This window comes from Heterocephalus glaber, unplaced genomic scaffold, assembly GCF_053883595.1.
Source record: "Heterocephalus glaber isolate CG9 unplaced genomic scaffold, H.glaber_assembly_v1.0 deba00001610, whole genome shotgun sequence".
In the NCBI taxonomy this organism is placed as follows: domain Eukaryota; kingdom Metazoa; phylum Chordata; class Mammalia; order Rodentia; family Bathyergidae; genus Heterocephalus; species Heterocephalus glaber.
The window spans coordinates 6,783,191-6,801,048 of NW_028258381.1; the positions used below are offsets into that span (position 1 = coordinate 6,783,191).

General features: G+C 36.5%; 1 protein-coding gene across 2 annotated transcripts in view; it reads right to left on the reverse strand.

Annotated features, from left to right (window-relative positions):
• Dynlt2 (dynein light chain Tctex-type 2) overlaps positions 1-17,858 on the reverse strand; it is a 21,692-nt gene continuing 3,834 nt past the window's right edge. The window contains exons 2-4 of one of the 2 annotated variants that reach the window (XM_004868844.4): positions 14,935-15,141; positions 2,186-2,344; positions 1-180 (exon numbers count right to left, since the gene is read on the reverse strand). In XM_004868844.4, coding sequence (XP_004868901.1) covers positions 70-180; positions 2,186-2,344; positions 14,935-15,141 — 477 coding nt within the window. In that variant the 3' untranslated portion in view covers positions 1-69. The remainder of the gene's footprint in view (positions 181-2,185; positions 2,345-14,934; positions 15,142-17,858) is intronic. The other variant, XM_021247612.2, reaches the window with a different exon arrangement.

The following is a 17,858-nucleotide window of genomic DNA, read 5'->3' on the forward strand; positions in this document are numbered from 1 at the left end:
TTCATAAATGTATACATTTCATTTATTTTTAAAAAGTTGGGAAATAAACACTTTAGTATATGTATTTAGCTATTCACAATAAACAGCAAACACCAAGGCCAATGCCACATAAGATTCAGTTTCATGTTTAGCTTCTACCCAGTTGTCCCATGCAACATCCCAGATCCATCTGCTGGCAACCTGTGAGAGAAATTTTTAAAAGACCAAATTTCAGTTGAACTTGTTAAGAATTTTTAAATCCATACTAACTTGATTTTTAAAAGAAAATTACATCAATATCTTAGAAAGTTGTATTTAAGAAGTAATTTGTCCAGTTTTCCCTTTCATTAAGAAACTTGGGAGTGATACTGATTGGTTCCCTTTTTCTTTGCTAGAGGCTTGCAGTGGCCTTACAGAGTGTGCCCTGGGAAGGAACAGAAGGCTCTGTTTTCAGGTCTAATAGCTCTGCATACAGTACTACTCTGTTGCATTACTGGCCATGATTAGGAATCCTTCTTTCCACCCTTACAAGAAATGTAAATGATGATAGGAACAGTCTGTCCTGTATAATCCTTATGCCTGTTTCATTTACCAAGCCACCCATGATCTCACCACAGCCTCATTCTATGTGGTGGATGCAAATGGCCACATGTTCTTTCTGGCTTCTCCTATCGAGAGGTTGACTTTGTTTCTCACCCTTTGAATATGAGTTGGCATTATGACTTGGACTGGCCAGCACAATGTAATGTGCAACTTCCAAGCAGAACAATTAGAGGTCTTGCTCTATCCCTCATGGAATGCTGTGCTGAGACTCCTGTGGAAGGAAGACCTCAATCTACTGGAGTATGATGGCTAACATGTGGGGGAGCCTAGGCGCCCTGCCAGCACCAGCCATTAGACGTGTGAGAGGCCTGTATAGACCTCCAGGCCCTGTTGAGTCAGCTGGTGGCTGTAAGAGCATTACTGAGACCAGAAGAACAAGGAGTGGATCCAGCTGAACTGCTCCACAGAATAGTGAGTAGAGATGTGGCTGTTATTTTAAGCTTCTACAGTTGGGGTGGTATTCTTCAGTGGTATTGGCTAGCATGTTCCCTGACCACACATCATACCACTCTGCACAATGACACTTCTTAAACAAGCACGCCAAATTTGTCCTTGCCTTGGAGGTTTGCGCTGAAACTTTGCTCTGCTTGGAACCACCTCCATTGTTCTTGGCACTGCTTATTTCCTTTCGTTATCTAGACATCAGCCTTCCCTTCTCTAGGTAATCCAAGTATCTCTCAGGTACTCCATCATATCACCTACCTCTAGAGAACATGCCAACATCTAGAATTTTCCTGTGATTTAAGTGTGTGTGTGTCATGTGTGGAAGAACTTCCCATGGGAGCCAGGGCTGGCCATGCTGACTCATAAGATTCCATGGCTCTCTCCACCTGTCTAGGTCCATATTCAGTGCCCTCCTCCATGCAGCCCCTCAGATTGCTACAAACGCGTTTTCTCCATTTTCTTTCCAGCTCCTATATATTCAAAACAAACTCCCTAGGTACTTACATGGCTAGGGGTATCATCTTTTTCTTTAAAAATAATGATAATAGCCTTATAGAGGGCTTTATGCTGGCATCTATATTAAAGATTTTAATACACATAATCTCATGTAAACCTCACAATACTTCCAGGAAGTAGGGTTTTATCATTACCATTTCATAGATGGAAAAACCATACCAAGGCCACAGTGAGTGCTGCTCTGTAACTTCTACCTGTGCAATTTGACTCTAAAACCTAGGTTTTAACATATTCATATCATTCTATTTTCTTAAATTCTAAAATTGATTGCTTTATTCCTTGGCTAGAATAAAAGCTTCTTGAAATTCCTGGCCAATATCTTATAATTTTTTGTATTTTCCTCAAAACATACATTAGTGCCCAAAGTAATCTGATTAATTAAAAACATTAAATTGTCAAAATTGGTATGATCAAGAAATAGGATAACTCTGCAGTTTCATAAATTAACAGCAAAATGCTATTCTAGTTCAGTACTTTTCAAATAATTTACAGTAAAAATAAAATATATTTAACAAAATGATCTTGCATTCCAGAAGCACCTCAGGAATGGAGTTCCTTAGAGTTTTCACAATAAATATCAGATCCGGAGGGAGAAGGTGCTTATAGTTCTAACTGACAGATGCTGGATCAGTGGGGTACTTACATTTATTGCTTGACCAGTCTTTTGAATAAATAATACTTTTATAATGAATTTATAACGGTGGTACCCAAATTCTTTGACTGCTAACAATATTTGGTCTGCCAACTGAAGGGACAATTGAGATAAGCCTCTATCATCATATTTGACATCTTTTAGACTTTCCTTCAAAACATTAAGAAAAATATTGTAATAGTCAATCCAAATGTTTTTATATAATAATTCTAGTAGAAAACATGTATCTAAAAAATACAACTGTTTAAAAATACACATATCCCTAACAAAATAACATTAAATTTTATGCTTACCAAATTTATTTCAAAATAATAATTTTGAAAAAAGTCATTTTGATTTTCACAATTATGTTCAATTTTCTTCATTATCTATACTTTAGCTGTAAGTTTCATTTTATTGGATTAGTCTGTCAAACAGTTATCGTGAAGACCCAGGGAAGTTAAAAAGAAGGCATCTGGAAATTCATAGATAATGGAAAGGAACCTTTTGTAATTTGTATGAATTTATATTTGCGTTTACCCAAAGTCACCCAGAGCCTACCTCATGTCAATGCTGTTTCTATCAGTCCCTTTGAACTGAAACCTGTTGCTTTCTTCCTGTCTCTCAGGCTTTTCACTCCATGGGAAAATACAAAGGAGATCAACGATTTCTAATCACATTTTTTTTTAAATTAGTAATATAGCTTGGAGGAAATACACATGGCTCAGCAGCCATGAAACAGTAGTCTTTCTTACAAACTAAGGGCTGAATTGGACCACCTCCTAAGCAGATCTACACATGGCTTTGATTAAGTGACTTGGTTATGAGCACACCCAGATTACAAAACTCTTTTTTAAAAAAAATTCTTTTATTGGTACATTTTAGGTATACAATACGTTTACATTTATCATTGTGTGCTTGTACCTGTACATGATGTATCTTGGTTCTTATTTTTTTCCCCATTACCTGTGCACCCTTCACCTCCTCCACCCTTCCCTATTTACATAGATTTTGTTTCCATTTTTTTCTTTTCTCATAATTTTTCCTTTCCCCTTCCCCTCCCACCACCCCTACACCTTTGGACCTTTTAATATTTCAAATTATCAACTATTCATTTTAATCATTTTAATCCTTATTTACACTTTCAGTTTCTCACACTACCCTTGATTGTGGTTCTGGTGATAATGAATGGACCCCTACCAGCCAATTTCATAGGAATGTAAAATCAACCAAGTAAATATTCCCTACCTTTCTCCCCACCCACTTCTGTCCTTTCCTTCTAGGATGCTTCTAGAAGTGGGCCTAGAAGCACTTGTTTTCCCTCAAGCATTTGGCCTTGGCTCTGTTTTCCCAACTTCAGCAGTAACTGTGCTGTCTTCTGAATCTGACTCAAAATCAGTCTCCTCTGACAATAAAGCCTGCTGCCCACTACTTGTCTAGGAACTACTACATCTCATGTGTGGGCTGTAACCTTTACCTCAGGGTCCCAAGCTGTTGCCCCTAAACCAGAATTCTAAAAAGCAGCAGCTTTGGATTAACTAGAATTAGCAAAAGTTGTATTTGACAACTTTGTTCTATTATTTCAGACAGTAAAATTGGGCATGTTTGTCTTTGGTTGGCTGTATCACATCCAATTCACTTATTCATTGTCTGACAACTGTAAGCACCCGAGTTGGCAATTAACCCCGAAGTACATAATTTTAAGAACTCTGGGGATTGACTAGAAAATCAATTCTTTAGCCCAAGGGATTATCCTACTTCCAAATTTTCTAAAATTCCTCTTATCTCACTCAATCCTCCACACCTTGTGGGCCAATGTTGAATGCTGTTTCTCGCCCTTTTCACCCTCACAACCCAGACTCTCTTTTTTTCAGGCATGAGGTTGTCCATAGCCTCCCATGTAAAGCTCTGATGGCTTTTAACATAAAATGAGTGGGTTTCAGAGTAAGCTTCCCATGTTCCCCCAGCCTCCAGGTTTACCTCCCTCTGCTCCCCTCTCTGCCTCTGTGTTCCTGCTCACTCCCCACTCACCAGGACCTTTTAGTTGGCTTAACCTTAGCTATATCTACCTACATTTCCCTTTACAATGAACATTGAGCTTTCCTATGTAGAGAGATACCCACAAGCTCCACCAATACACACATTTCTGTGTCTTGTACCATATTCAGTGTTCCTGGGACTCATGGAAATCCCCACTTCCCTAATGGTCCACCTTCATGTCCAGTAAGGTATTCGAGGCCTTGTCATGCTCAGTACTATTATATAAATTATCATGTGTTCAATACTACTCGAACTCCTACTACATTCAATAAATTCATTTTTTGTTTTGTTTGTTGGCAGTGCTGGAGATTAAATCAAGGACTCATGCATGCTAGGCAAATACTCTACCACTGAGCTACATCCCCAGCCCATATATTCAATTCAATTCAGCCTATGTGGTAGGGACAAGTGAGACATATCAAAAATATATGCTACTAAGGATAAAGAAAATGTGGCTTTTATATACAATAGGGTACTACTCTGCCATAAAGGATAAACTTGAGACATTTTTAGGTAAATGGATGCACCTTGAGACCATACTGTTAAGTGAAATAAACTGGACATACATGTTTAAATATTGCATTGTTTCTCTTGTGTGAGAAACCAAAGGACAAATAAGGACTAAAATGGAAGTGGGAAGAACTTGTTCAAATGGGAAGGGGAACAAGGGAAGGAGGAGGGAAAAGGGAAGGAAGAGAAAATGAAAAAAAGTGAACAGAAAGAAAAATGGAAACAAAACTTGTGTAAATGAGGGGAAGAAGGGTTGAAGGGAGAGGAGAGGAATGGGGAAAAAAGAAGAATCAAGATATGCTATGTACAGGTACAAATTCCCTATGATGAATATGATCATTAGAATAGCAAATGTGTACCAATAAAATTAATTTTAAAATATATGCTGTTATATCACAAATAAATGTTTTATTGCATTGAGTTGAACATATTTTTACGTTCTAAAGCCACGAGCCATTATATCTTTGCCAAATACCAGCTGACAATTATTAGTTTAGTTTCAAAATACATCTGAGTCTGTGGTAATGAAGGAAGGTTGCCATCCTAAAATACACTCCCTGTCATACTGATTGAGTCAAAGGCAGTTGAAAAACAGAAGATGCATGAGGGCACTCCAACCTTCCTTCTCTCCCCAAAAGGAGAAGATGAAACTCTCATGAGAAAGGTATGCCCCAGACCCATGCCAGGAGGAAGACATCTCACTACCAGAAATGGTAATGGGTGCCAAGGGGAATCCATACAAACAATCTTTATTCAGTTAAGCTGCATCTGCCTTGTCACTTTTCCACAACTATATGCCCTAGCTCAAGCCCCTCTGACTGGTTATATTTTTACAATTTGCTCCTCTTTGTCCAAACTAGTATACATGTGTTTAACTCTTCTTCTCTGTGTCTGCATTTCCTTGTGAAGGCTTCCATTTCCACTTAAAAGTTACTTAAGTTTCTGGTTTTCTCCTGTTAATCTGTCTAATGTCAGTTTAAATTTTAGGCCAGGTAACCACACAAAAAGGGCAGAAGAGAAATTTTACCTCCCTCTTTGATGGGTTTCCTAAATATTCTTCAGTCCCTATATCTAATTAAAATATTTTAACTGTTCATAATTTAAACAGGTCAAGAGATTATGTTAAGTGATCTGATGAAGTCAAAACTTAAACTATCTTGTGGCATTAAGAATTAAGATGGCTGTGGTAAAAAAAAAAAAGAGAGAGGGAGAGGGAGAGAGAGAGAGAGAGAGAGAGAGAGAGATGAAAACCTCTCTGTGTATCAGGGATTCTGTCTGACAGGCACAGCCTGCTCTGCCCCCCCACCCCCAAGGAGTCCCTCACTTGAACTTCCAGATGAAGACTGCTATCTGGGAAGAGTGTGCTTGCAAGACTACAAATGGCCACAATTCTCAAACACAAGGTTTCTGCTGACTTGCTGACTGCTCTAAAAGACTGCCCAACCAATCACATATAGCTCAATGTAACACCAGATCCCCAGCACCAATCTGTAACTAACAGGGCCAATCAAAATTGTTCAAAACAATTTATTTCACTTCACTTCATTGTTCCCCCTTCTTTTTCCCTTTAAAAATTCAGTCTTCAATCTGGAAGTGTGAATTAGGAAGATCACAAGTTCAAGCCTCGCCTGAGCAAATTAATAAGACCTTGTCTCAAAATGAACAACAAAAACAAAGAAAATTAAAAGGACTGGGAATGTAACTGAGTTCATCCCAATACCACAAAAGAATTAGAACAAAAATCTATCCTTATTTGATGGAATACTTATTGAGTTTCTAAATGAGCCTGAATTTTCAGATTTGCAAATTTATTCTTTACCTAAGCAAAAATTGCCTTTGCTTTTACTTTAACATGGTTTATGATTTCTTGGTTTACTCCTTTAGAATTGAAACTGCTATGCATTTTATTTTCCCTAATTTTTACTTATGAAATTCTTTTAAAATTCAAAAATATAGAAGGATATAAATAATAGAACAATGAACAAATAGATAAGAATTTCATTTAATTTATCTCTATGCACACTTTTTTATTTTACCATTTGGGAAAAAGTCATATCATGGATATGTCACCCCCTAAGTTCTTTACCTTGCTTTTCTAATAAAGGCAATCTCTTATAAAATCCCAATGCATAATTACACCAACAAAATTAACTATGCTATTAAATTGTTACTATCTAGTATTATTCACATTCATACTCAAATTTCCCCAGTTGTCCCAATAATATTATTTTCAGTGGTCCATGTGAGGTAAGTACTGAACTACTTCTGAGTTATACCCCAGAGCTAAATTTTAAGTGATTGTTGTATAAACCACGATCTAATCTAAATTCATGCATTATTTTGGTAGGCAATTATGCAGATAGTTTCAATAGCTTGTAAAATTTTCACAAGCTACCTTAATTAACATATCTGAAAAATGGAGTTCTGGCCAAGTTTCCATTATACCTAATATTAGTGAAAGAATGTTTTGGGATTAGCAATGAATAGAAATGAAGAATTCTAAAACAATGTTAGATGCAAAATGATGCACAGCAGTGTCTGCCTGACAAACAGGACAGGCAGAGTCATCTTTCTCAGTCTAGCCGTGTTGCTACCTAGTGCCTCAGGGTGACTCCTGAGGGCAGTTACTCCAGAGGTGACTGAGGGCAGTGCTGATCACAACATCAAACCTCACAATCCCAAATGGTGAAATCTCAAAAGCTCAAAATCCCTAACATCTAAAATACCTAAAGATCAAAATCCTAAAAACCACAATCCCCAAAGATTGAAATCCCAAATACTGAAATTCTAAATGGCAAAATTTCAAAAACTGCAATTCTCCTTGGCTTAGGGATATATAAGAGGGGTAGAAAGCCAAATTATGGCAAAGGAAGTAGTACATATTTGGTTCTATGTGGGATAAATGCCATATTATTCTATCACCTAATACCTCTGTCCTTTCATACACAGCACACAACTCTTTTCTTAAAAACTTGTCTTTCATCAGAAAATTAGAAAGTTGAAAGAATTCAGCAACCTCTGAATCAAGGACACTTGCTGGCAAGGCTTCCGCAGGCTGTGGAACACATCAAATGATAAGTGATTCTTTGTGTAGGATTTGACTGCCAAAGGTAGACTTCTGGTATTTACCACACAATTTAAAATAGAAAAAAATAGCACTTGCTTTACTTTGGCACTTTCAAAACTGTCCTTGCAGTATTTACCAAATATGTATGATTCATGCCTATATTGTGTCCATACAATCTAAAATTTATCTTCTCATTTTGTATGATGACAGGAAAAAGCAAAGCACATTATGAATGGTTATTTGAAGACTTGGTGGACTTTGAAGAAGAAAATTCATTTCAATTGAATCCCTAAACTGTGACAGATTGGAATTCAATGTGATTAAGGTTTTTTAAAGTGAATTTCAAGGTGTTACCCATAAAGTTTGTGTATTTTCATTTAGCCCACTGCATTCGGTGAAAGTCCAATGAATGGATTGGTCATACAATATGGCAATGATAAAAACTTCAGTTTAAAAAATGTGTCATTTGTCTGCACTGACATTCCTTCTAGCTGATGAAATTTCAGGACATTTTAAGATTAAATGAAAGCCACATTTACCTGAAGAACCCAGCAAAGTTGTTGAGTGGTTCAAAAATAATTATGCAGGCAGAATAAGAAGACACACCAGTGTTGTTTCTTGATCACCAGTATTATTTCTGCCAAAGTGGTAATCTGTCTATTTGTGCATGTGGAATTGATTTCCACAAACTGCCCCACCAGGGATATAGCTCAGCAGCACCATGGCTGCCTGGCAAATGCAAGGTCCTGAGTTCAATTCCCGGCACTGGAAAAAAATATGTCTAGATTTCCACAATCTCAAAACAACAAAGAAGCATGACACAGAAGATGGAGAAGTTTAATAGGGAATGAAAATGCTAGTGTGTATCAAATCATAAGAAAATATTTAAAAGAGAAGGACTATTAAGCAGAAAGTTAGGCATTAGCAGTTATGGCAACAGGCTGCTGGGGGTTTCTTGAAAAGCAAAAGAGACATGATTTTTTTTCTACTTCCTTTGCTTTCTTAATCATTAGCTATAGATAAAAATCACACAATCTCATGGCTTCAAACTTTAGCTCAAGAGAATATAACCTTCTCTGGGGGTGCTAAGGTCCAAGGCATATACGAGGTCCAGATCATGGAAGATGGTTGGAAAAACCTCAAAGTCTCAAAACGAACTAAACAGAGACATCCTCCTAGGGAGTAAACAGGGAGGTAACAGATCAACACAACTCATTTTCCTTGTAAATAAATGACTTCAGAGGAAGAAAAGGTTATTCCTTGAAAGACCCAGTTAATCATATAAATGTAACCTGAGACCTCCTTCAGTGCAACTACCATCTTGGCATTTGCCCACCTTAATGCTTGAAAGTGTGTGCTCTTTCTCACTCTGAAAATCTATCAGTTTGCAATAAACTCTACCAATCCTCTGAATGATGATTTATGTGTCTTGTCTTTTGGCAAAGGTTTGAGAAAGATTTGACAAAGAATTAATGTGTGCTGCCAATACTTCACAGTGTTAGGACCTGGGCTCCCAGTGATAGCACCATGAAGAAAATGAATGTGGATATATTCTATGAGAGCCAGATCCCAGAAAAAACAACGAGCTGCTCATAACAATGCAAAATTTCAAAGTACTAAAAGTTGGCAAGCTTTTATGGACCACTTCTGTAACTGTCTATAATCTATTAGTGTAATACATTTTTTCACATCAAATTTTCCTCTTTTTTAGTTTTTTTTCTTTTTTAAAGTTCCATCCTCCATTTTAAATTATTAACATTTTTTACAACTCTCTCATGTATTTCATGGTCGCAACATTTCCAGTACTGAAGGTATAATTTGTGTAAAGACTTAGAATTTTAATTTCTTTTATGCATTTCTTTGCAAATTTGACTACACAGAAGAGCACTATTGTGACACTGACTTTGTGAGTAAGCTTTTTGTACATATATAAAAGCATGGAAACTTGCTAAGTAAACAAAGAGATGTCCTTTTCATACATCTGGATTTGTGAAGGAGAAAATGTCTTAAGATCTTGGCTCTCTGGGCAACTGCATATGCAGTGGGACCCCCTCAGAGTTTTGATTAATTTCACCAAAATACTTAGGTTGTTTATCATGGTATTGCTGACTGTGAAGCTAGGTGCACATTAATTACCAACCATAGTGATACATTTCACTTTCTGATCTATTCTTTGTTAACCAGTTTGTCTGCTCATAACTGTTATACCTATATAACTATCATTAGTATACCTGAGAGTTTGTACTCTTAAAAATTGATGTGTTCTTACCTATTTCACTGTGTAAAGTTGCCTAAGAAACATTCTGTCATGTTTTTCAAATAAATTCCCCTTTACAAACATGAATAATTGTCTTTTAAATATATTTGGTATTTTCCCCATAGTTATATTTTTGATATTTTGATCTTTTAGGATTTTAGACTTTAGGAATTTTGGTTTGGGAGAATTTCAACATTTAAGATTAAGGCATTCAGTAGTGTGTCTTTCAAGATTATGGCCCCAGTTCCCCTAAGAGATGTCAAAAAACTAAGGAATTTTTATAGAGTATATAGGTCCAGAATGATAGTATTATAGACAGCTAAGTTAGATAGAAATATTATAGGCAGTCATACAGGGCTAGGCCCTCAAGAGAGTCAGTGCAGATGATGAGAACACATTACAACTGTGGCTGGAGGTGCATCTGTCGAAGGCCAGGACTCGAGATAAAGATGGCGTGACCAGGCCTACATGCTTTTCCAAGGGATAGGCAATAAATTGAAAATTATAATATAATTTTCGCCTGGTTCAATAAAGTCTAGATAGACATCAGTCACCCAGGTGGGTGACCAGGACCTTCGGATCCATCCCTTCCTGAAAGGGCCTTTGTTCTTTCCATGTACACTTGCTGCATGACTTGCTTCCCCATTGGATCATTAATACCTAAGTGGCTATACTTATTATCTTATTAGTTGATCATAGTTTCATTTTTTTTTGGTACTGGGGATCGAACTCAGGACCTTCCACTTGTGAGGCAGGCGGCGGCACTACTGAGCTAAATCCCGGCCCAGTTGATCAGAGTTCTGATCCACGTTGTATCTACCTTGTGATTTTGTATCCCCCTGATTTTGCTCTATAAAATTTCCTCTGAGAAGTGGGGTCTGTGGCAACCCACTTTCAGGTCTCCTCCTGCCTTTCAGGAGCTAACTCTCTCAATAAATTTTCCTACTTTTAACCTCTGTTTTTCCTTAGAATTTATTCTTCGATTTTGAGGAACAAGAACTCGGCATATCTGACATCTTGTAGGTTGGGAGTTACATTTTTTCCCTATATTAAATTTCAGATATCAAAGGTAGTATAAATACTGTATTAATATTAACATTAAGGTATTAGCAAAATTGAAGAAGCTGTTTTGAGTTAACCTAAGTTTTAAGCAACTGTCTTAAATGGACTTTAGATTTCAGTGAGACTAAAGAAGGCACTCTATGCATAAGATGGATTACTTGCCTTTAAGCTTTTTATAAATGTATTCAGCAATCAATTTTTCACACATATATATCTCAGATGTTTTTTTAAAAGTTATTCCTTAGAATATGGGAGAAACTTGGGATCTGAGAGATAAATAACTTATGGACATTTAAGAGATGAATGAAATAACAAAAGAACATTTTCTTTAGGCTAGCTCATATTATCAATGTGAAGATTATTGAGTATTATTGACTATGATGCACTTTGACATTTTCCCAGATAAGTACTACACAAAATTAGGGTAATCATTCTGTCCATACATTTTCATATACAAAAACCCCAAAGCCATATTTGTGATAGATAACTTTATATGACAAGTTAAGTAGGCTAAGGAATGCCCAAATAGCTAGTAAATTTGGAGGAAAAACCCAGTGCAGTGCACACTATTTTACCAGAGTGTTTAATCAGGGATTGTTTAACACTGAGCCAAAGAACAACTACACAACAACTCCACTTCAGGTTTCCAGTTAACCTTCCATAGTTACTGAGTCAAGCACAGGAGGCAGTGAAGAGAGGGTACAGGCTAGACACATAGATCCTCGAGAAATTTTAAGCTTAGGTCTGGAAGGACAGGGTCCCAGTCTCCACAGTGAAAAACTAGGCCTGGCAAGTGTGGCTTTTAGAGAAGGTTGGATCTGAAATTGCTGGTATCAAGTTCAGTAGTCTACTTGAACCCCTGGCCCACTGCCTATACTGAGAATAAACCAGTGGTCTGATGCTTTTCCCATTTACCAAGTGAGTGAGGGCACACCTCAGCTTGTACAGTTGTTACAGTCTGGGATGTATGAACATAGAAGCCTCTCGAGTAGGGCAGGAAACCTCACAAACCAACAAGGAACCTCACAAAGCTAGGAGGAAAAAGTTGTGACTTGTTTCATTCTAAGACTGCAGATCCTAGAAAGAAACCATTCATTTAAAAATACATAGTAATTTTTTTGGACTCGTATTTTCTTTTTCTAGTATTGAGTTTTTAGAGTTTAGGATTCTTTTTCTTTTCTGGCTTTCCTTGTGTTGCTTTTTCCTCTTTATTTTACTGTCTGTATTTTATTTTTTTTTGATATTTTCTGTTACATTTACCTAATACTATTAATTTCCTTTTACTCAATAGAATAAACCTTTATCTCACTTTTTTCTCCTAATATTCCATTGATTAAGTTTGCAAATTCTACTTACTCATTCTCCAGTTCCTCACCTCATTATTATTACTAGTATAACCATCAAGCTTTATGAAATTTAGTTAGTAACTCTGCTATTACTATTGAATACTGTTCTATTGTTAGTGGGGGTATAATTGATGTATTTAGTACATATTTACTGTTTGTCAATATTTTGTTTGTATTACTGCTTGTAATTATAGGTCTCTTTTCTATGGTTAAGGGTAGTAGAGTACTGGCTCATTGGATATGTCAAGATCTACTTTGTCTTTGATGCTGTAACTGCAGCCAATATTGTTATTCTGCCAAGGTGATGCAGTTGAACTATTAATTGTTTTTTTCTGTATGCCTGGATTGCCTTTGTGCCATTAATAATACTGCAGTCCATTCCTGGAGAACTGGGTGCTGGCCCAAATATACTGCAGTGTCCCCTCCCAAATAAATGGAGGTAGTTGAATCCTGGGACATGGGCAAAGGCCTATAGTTACCCATGCCCAAAGAGCATGAAGAGGTCACCACAAAGGCCTCTATACTAACAATGAAGTCCTCCATTATAATCAGCCCACAAACTTCAGTGGAAAAAAACACATATAAAACAAAACAAAAATCCATAGAAACATGAGAAGGCAAGGCAACAAAATGTCTCCAAAAACTTTCAATTCTCCCAAGGCTGATCTATGGGGAATTGGTGGAGGGGATCAAAAGCCACACAGCCAAACTATTTGATAGTATAATGGAGGAGATAAAAAACAGATCAATAAGGTGCTTGGCAAGTTCAAAGAAGATAAAAATAAACAGCTAAAGAATTCAATAAATGAAACAATCAGTAAATTTACAGCAGACATTAATAAACTAGGGACCTTGTGCTTTCGAGGCAGGCAGCATAACCACTAAGCTAAATCCCCGGCCTTTCTACAACCAAAAAGTAAGCACATCTAGTGGTCCTATTATGGCTTGCATCTAGATGTGTCACAGAAGCCTCATGTGCTCATAGGTGGTACTTTTTAGAAGTGGCTGAATCTAGGCTGTGTAATGCCAGGGTCAAGTATGCGATGCAGGGACTGATTCACAGTGCAATGCTAGGATTAGAGCTGCCCCATCCTGGGTGTGAGTGCTACCCGCCCTGTGGGTGGGTAGCCTTGATAGAATATAAGGGACAGAAAGGGTTGTTGCTTGTTGCTTGCTGTTTGCTTCCTTGCTATTTCATTGCTTTGCTGCCTTCCTGCCTTTTCCCCTCCGTGAACTGTTTCTCTTCTGCAGCACTCCTCTCCCATGCCAATGTGCCCTGGAGTCAGCCAATTATGAACTGAAACCTCTACAAACTGTGAGCTAAATAAACCCTTCCTCCTTTAACTCTGGGCATTCAGTATTTTGTCTTACCAATGAGAGAAAAATAACTAAGGTTGGGCCTCTTTGGACTTTGAAGGTAATATACTACTCATTTGTGTATATTACTTTGATCCATTTAGAAAGTGACACAAAAAGGTGGTAGTTTATAGTGGGGTCAAACCCCTCCCCCCCCAAAAAAGGGGAGTTCTACAATAGGTCTAGTCTTTTGAAAGCTTCTCTGCCACTTGGGTCAGGAGATTCATTAGAAATTTTATAAATGGCAATATGCATGCTATGTAGAGCTGTTGGGAGGCCCCTAAAGGAGAATTAGAACACAGGCCTTCAGATTTTGAAACAAGTTCTTGCTGTCATCTGTAGTTAAGTATTCTCCTTGTGCACGATATTGGTCATTTGGAGAGACTGAATGCTTAACCATGGAACACCAAATTACTATGCAACCTGCCCATTATGGACTGTGGTAGTAAAACTTTTGCTTCTTGCACCCAAAACCTCATGCTCCTCTAGCCTAAAGGTCTTTCTTTCAGAGGAAGGAATTATTTTACCATGAACATAAACTGATTTCAATGAATTCAAAGTTATGACTGCTACATGGGCACTTTAGGCTTTTAATGCTTCTTAATCAACAAGCAAAGAAAGGAGTTATGGTATTGGCTGGTATGACCAATCTTACCTATCTGGGAAAACTGGACTACTTTACAATGGAGGAAACAGAATACATCTAAAATTTAGGAGATTCTTTAGTGTGTTTCTTATTATTATAACCTATGCTTAAGGCTGAATAGGACAACAAAGTAGAGGAAGGGTGAATTTCCCTTTCTGATGGAGCTGGGAAATCCATCTCCTGCATTAGTGTTCCAGGTTCTTGTGTCTGTAGTCTGGAACTGGGACTTACACAACTAACTTGTCTGGTTCTCAGGCTTTTGGATTCAGACTGCAATATACCACCAGTTTTCCTGGTTCTGTAGGTTACACACAACAAATCATGGAAACCCTTGATCCTTGTAATTGCATAAGCCAATTCTTATAATAAGTTTCACACACACACACACACACACACCCCTCCTATTTTTCTGGAGATTTCTACTATAGTATTGGAAATGTATATAAATGTGAACTACATCCTCAGCCCTCAACCTACCTTTAGTATCTGCTGGACTTTAGTTTCTACTGAATGAGCTTGAAATTTCTTCAGAGGCTCCATTCTATATGAATTAGCAAACTTTAATTTTGACAGGGCACTCTTCCATTCTTTACCTATATCAGCAATTGAGTCATCAAATGGAGGTTCTACATATTGAACATCATGAATTGATTCTCTTAGTCTTTCTCTTAAGATCTGTGCATACTGGAGAAAGGGAGAGTAGGAGAGTGAGGGAAGGGAAGAGGGGAAGGGAAGAGAGAAAGGGAGAAAGGGAGAGGAGATAGATCACTTGTCAAATTGCAAAACGTAATTTCAGATTAAAGAACCTTGGTATAGAGGCACAAGGCAGACATAAAGCTTGGAAATCTGTTATAACAGACTTCTATGAAAATGCAGCCACTAAATCCTAGATTTACTCATATCAACTTGGCAAAAGAAAAACAATACCTATCTTATTATTTATACACACAAACATATATGCAAATTTGTGTGCATATATTTAGAATATCCACAGAACATACAAAAGAACTAGAAACAAGAGTGGCCTCGAAAGAGGGCAACTAAGTGGCTTGGGGTAGAGCTGTAAGGTGAAACATTTATATACACAATATTCTCCACCCTGTCATTAAACTCATTTAGTTTATGTTTGAATAAATGATACAATTATTTGAGTAACAAATTTATAAGTCTTAAATTGAAAAGACAACAAAAGTGTATTGATTTGATATATACCTCTGTCCATAGTTTTGGCATGCAATATTCATTGTGTGACATCCAGTATACATAAAGGAAATGTTTATTTATGACCTAATATGTTCCAAGTAAGTGATCTAATCGCTTATGTTAAAGTTTTGACTCTTTACTTTGATAATAGCTAGAAGTTTCTTTATCTTACCTAATTGCTTAGCTAGAATTTCAAGTTCATTGTTGAATAAGAGTGGTAACAATCATCATCTTTGTCTTGTGTCTAATATTAGGGGAAACCTTTCAGTCTTTCATCATTAAGCATATTTTTTATGCTTTTTTAAAATATGGTTTTTATTGTGTTGTGGGAGCTTGTCTTTTTTTAAATCATGAAAGAATGTTGAATTTTGTCAAATGCTTTTTCTTTATCAATAGAGATGATCATGCAGTTCATTGTTTCACTATGTTTATGTTGTGTGTTACACTGACCCATTTTCATATGTTGAATCATCCTTGCATTCCAGGAATAAATACCATTTGGTTGTGATACACAGTCCTTTGAATGTTATGCTGAATGCTGGTGTTTTGTTGCAGATTTTTGCATCATTGCTCATATTTCTTATGTTTCATGCTTTCATGCTTCATATTTCAAGTTTTCTTGTAGTTTCTTTGTCTAGCTTTGGTATCAGGGTAATGTTGACTTCATAGACTGAGTTAGAAAATACTCTCTGTGATTCTATCTTCTGAAAGTAATTGTAGAAACTTGGTCCAATTTCTTCCTTAAATATTTGGTAGAATTCACCAATCAACCCATTAGAGTCTGGTGTTTTTTCTTTGGGAAGATTGTCAATGATTGATTCAATTCCTAAATTAGTCCTATTTTCTAGTGTGGGGGGGGTAGTTCTGGCAGAGTCTTTCAAAGAATTGGTCCATTTCATCTAGGTAATCAAATGTGTGTGCATAGAATTGTTTATAATATTCTCATAATCCTCTTGATGTTCATGGAATCTGTAGTGATATCTCTACTTGCATTTCTGATTATTAACCATTTCTATTCTATTTGTTCTATACTAGCCCATCCAGAGGCTTACCAACTTTATTGATCATTTCAAAGAAACCACTGTCTTGTTGATTTTATCTACTGATGTTCATTCACAATTTCATTCATTTCTGCTATAACTTTTATTTTATTTTCATTTGCGTGCTCAGGACTTAATTTGTTCTTTTCCTATTTCTTAGGAGAGATTTATTCCTTCTTTTCTAATATTTGCCTGTGTTCAATGCAGTAAGTTTGCAAGAAGTGCTTTTGAGTCATCATAATGTTTTTATTTTCAATTAGTTTGAAATACATCCAAATTTCTTGATTCCTTGGCCCATGTGTTCTTTAAAAGTGTATTTTTCAGTCTCCATGTTTAGAATATAAGTTAACTTCCTGTTAGTGATTTTGTATTGAATTCTACTGTGGTTTGAGAGCAGAAATTGCATTTCTGTTTTTAAAATTTGTTAAAGGTGTGTCTTATGGTCCAACATGTGGTGATCTTAATGAATGTTTCATGTAAGTTTAAGAAGAATGAGTAATCTTCTGTTGTTGGATAAACTATAGATTTCAATTGTCTTACTGATTTGATGGTGTCGAGTTCAAATGTATCATGATATATTTTTTCCCAATGAATCATTCCATTTTGATTAAGGTCTGTTAAAGTCTCCAATTATAACAGTTGATTCATGTATTGCTCCCTTTAGCAGTTTTGATTCATATATTTTGACGTTGTGATGTTATCACATACCTACAAAGAATTTGTCTTCTTGGAGAACTGGCCTCCTTAGTAATATGCAATGGTCCTCTTTATTCCTGAGAACTTTGCATGCTTTGATGTGCACCTTTTCTGAAATTAAAGTAGCTATTTCAACTTCATTTTGATAGTTACCTCAGTATATTTTTCTTCATCCATTTACTTGTAAACAATATGTGTTCTTAGCTGTAGAATTTAGTCCAATACTTTTTCTCCAACTACTGACAGGATCATATGGCTTTTTCCTTTCCTCTGTTAAAATGATGAGTTTTGGGGATGGATCTTCCAATGGTGAACCAACACTGCCATCCCTATAATAAACCACTTTCTATATACTGCCAGATATGACTTCTAATAGTTTGTTAAACAAATTTCTATCTATGTTCATACTTTTTTCTTCTTTTATCTTTATCCAGTTTTAGTATTAGCACAATGTTGATTTCC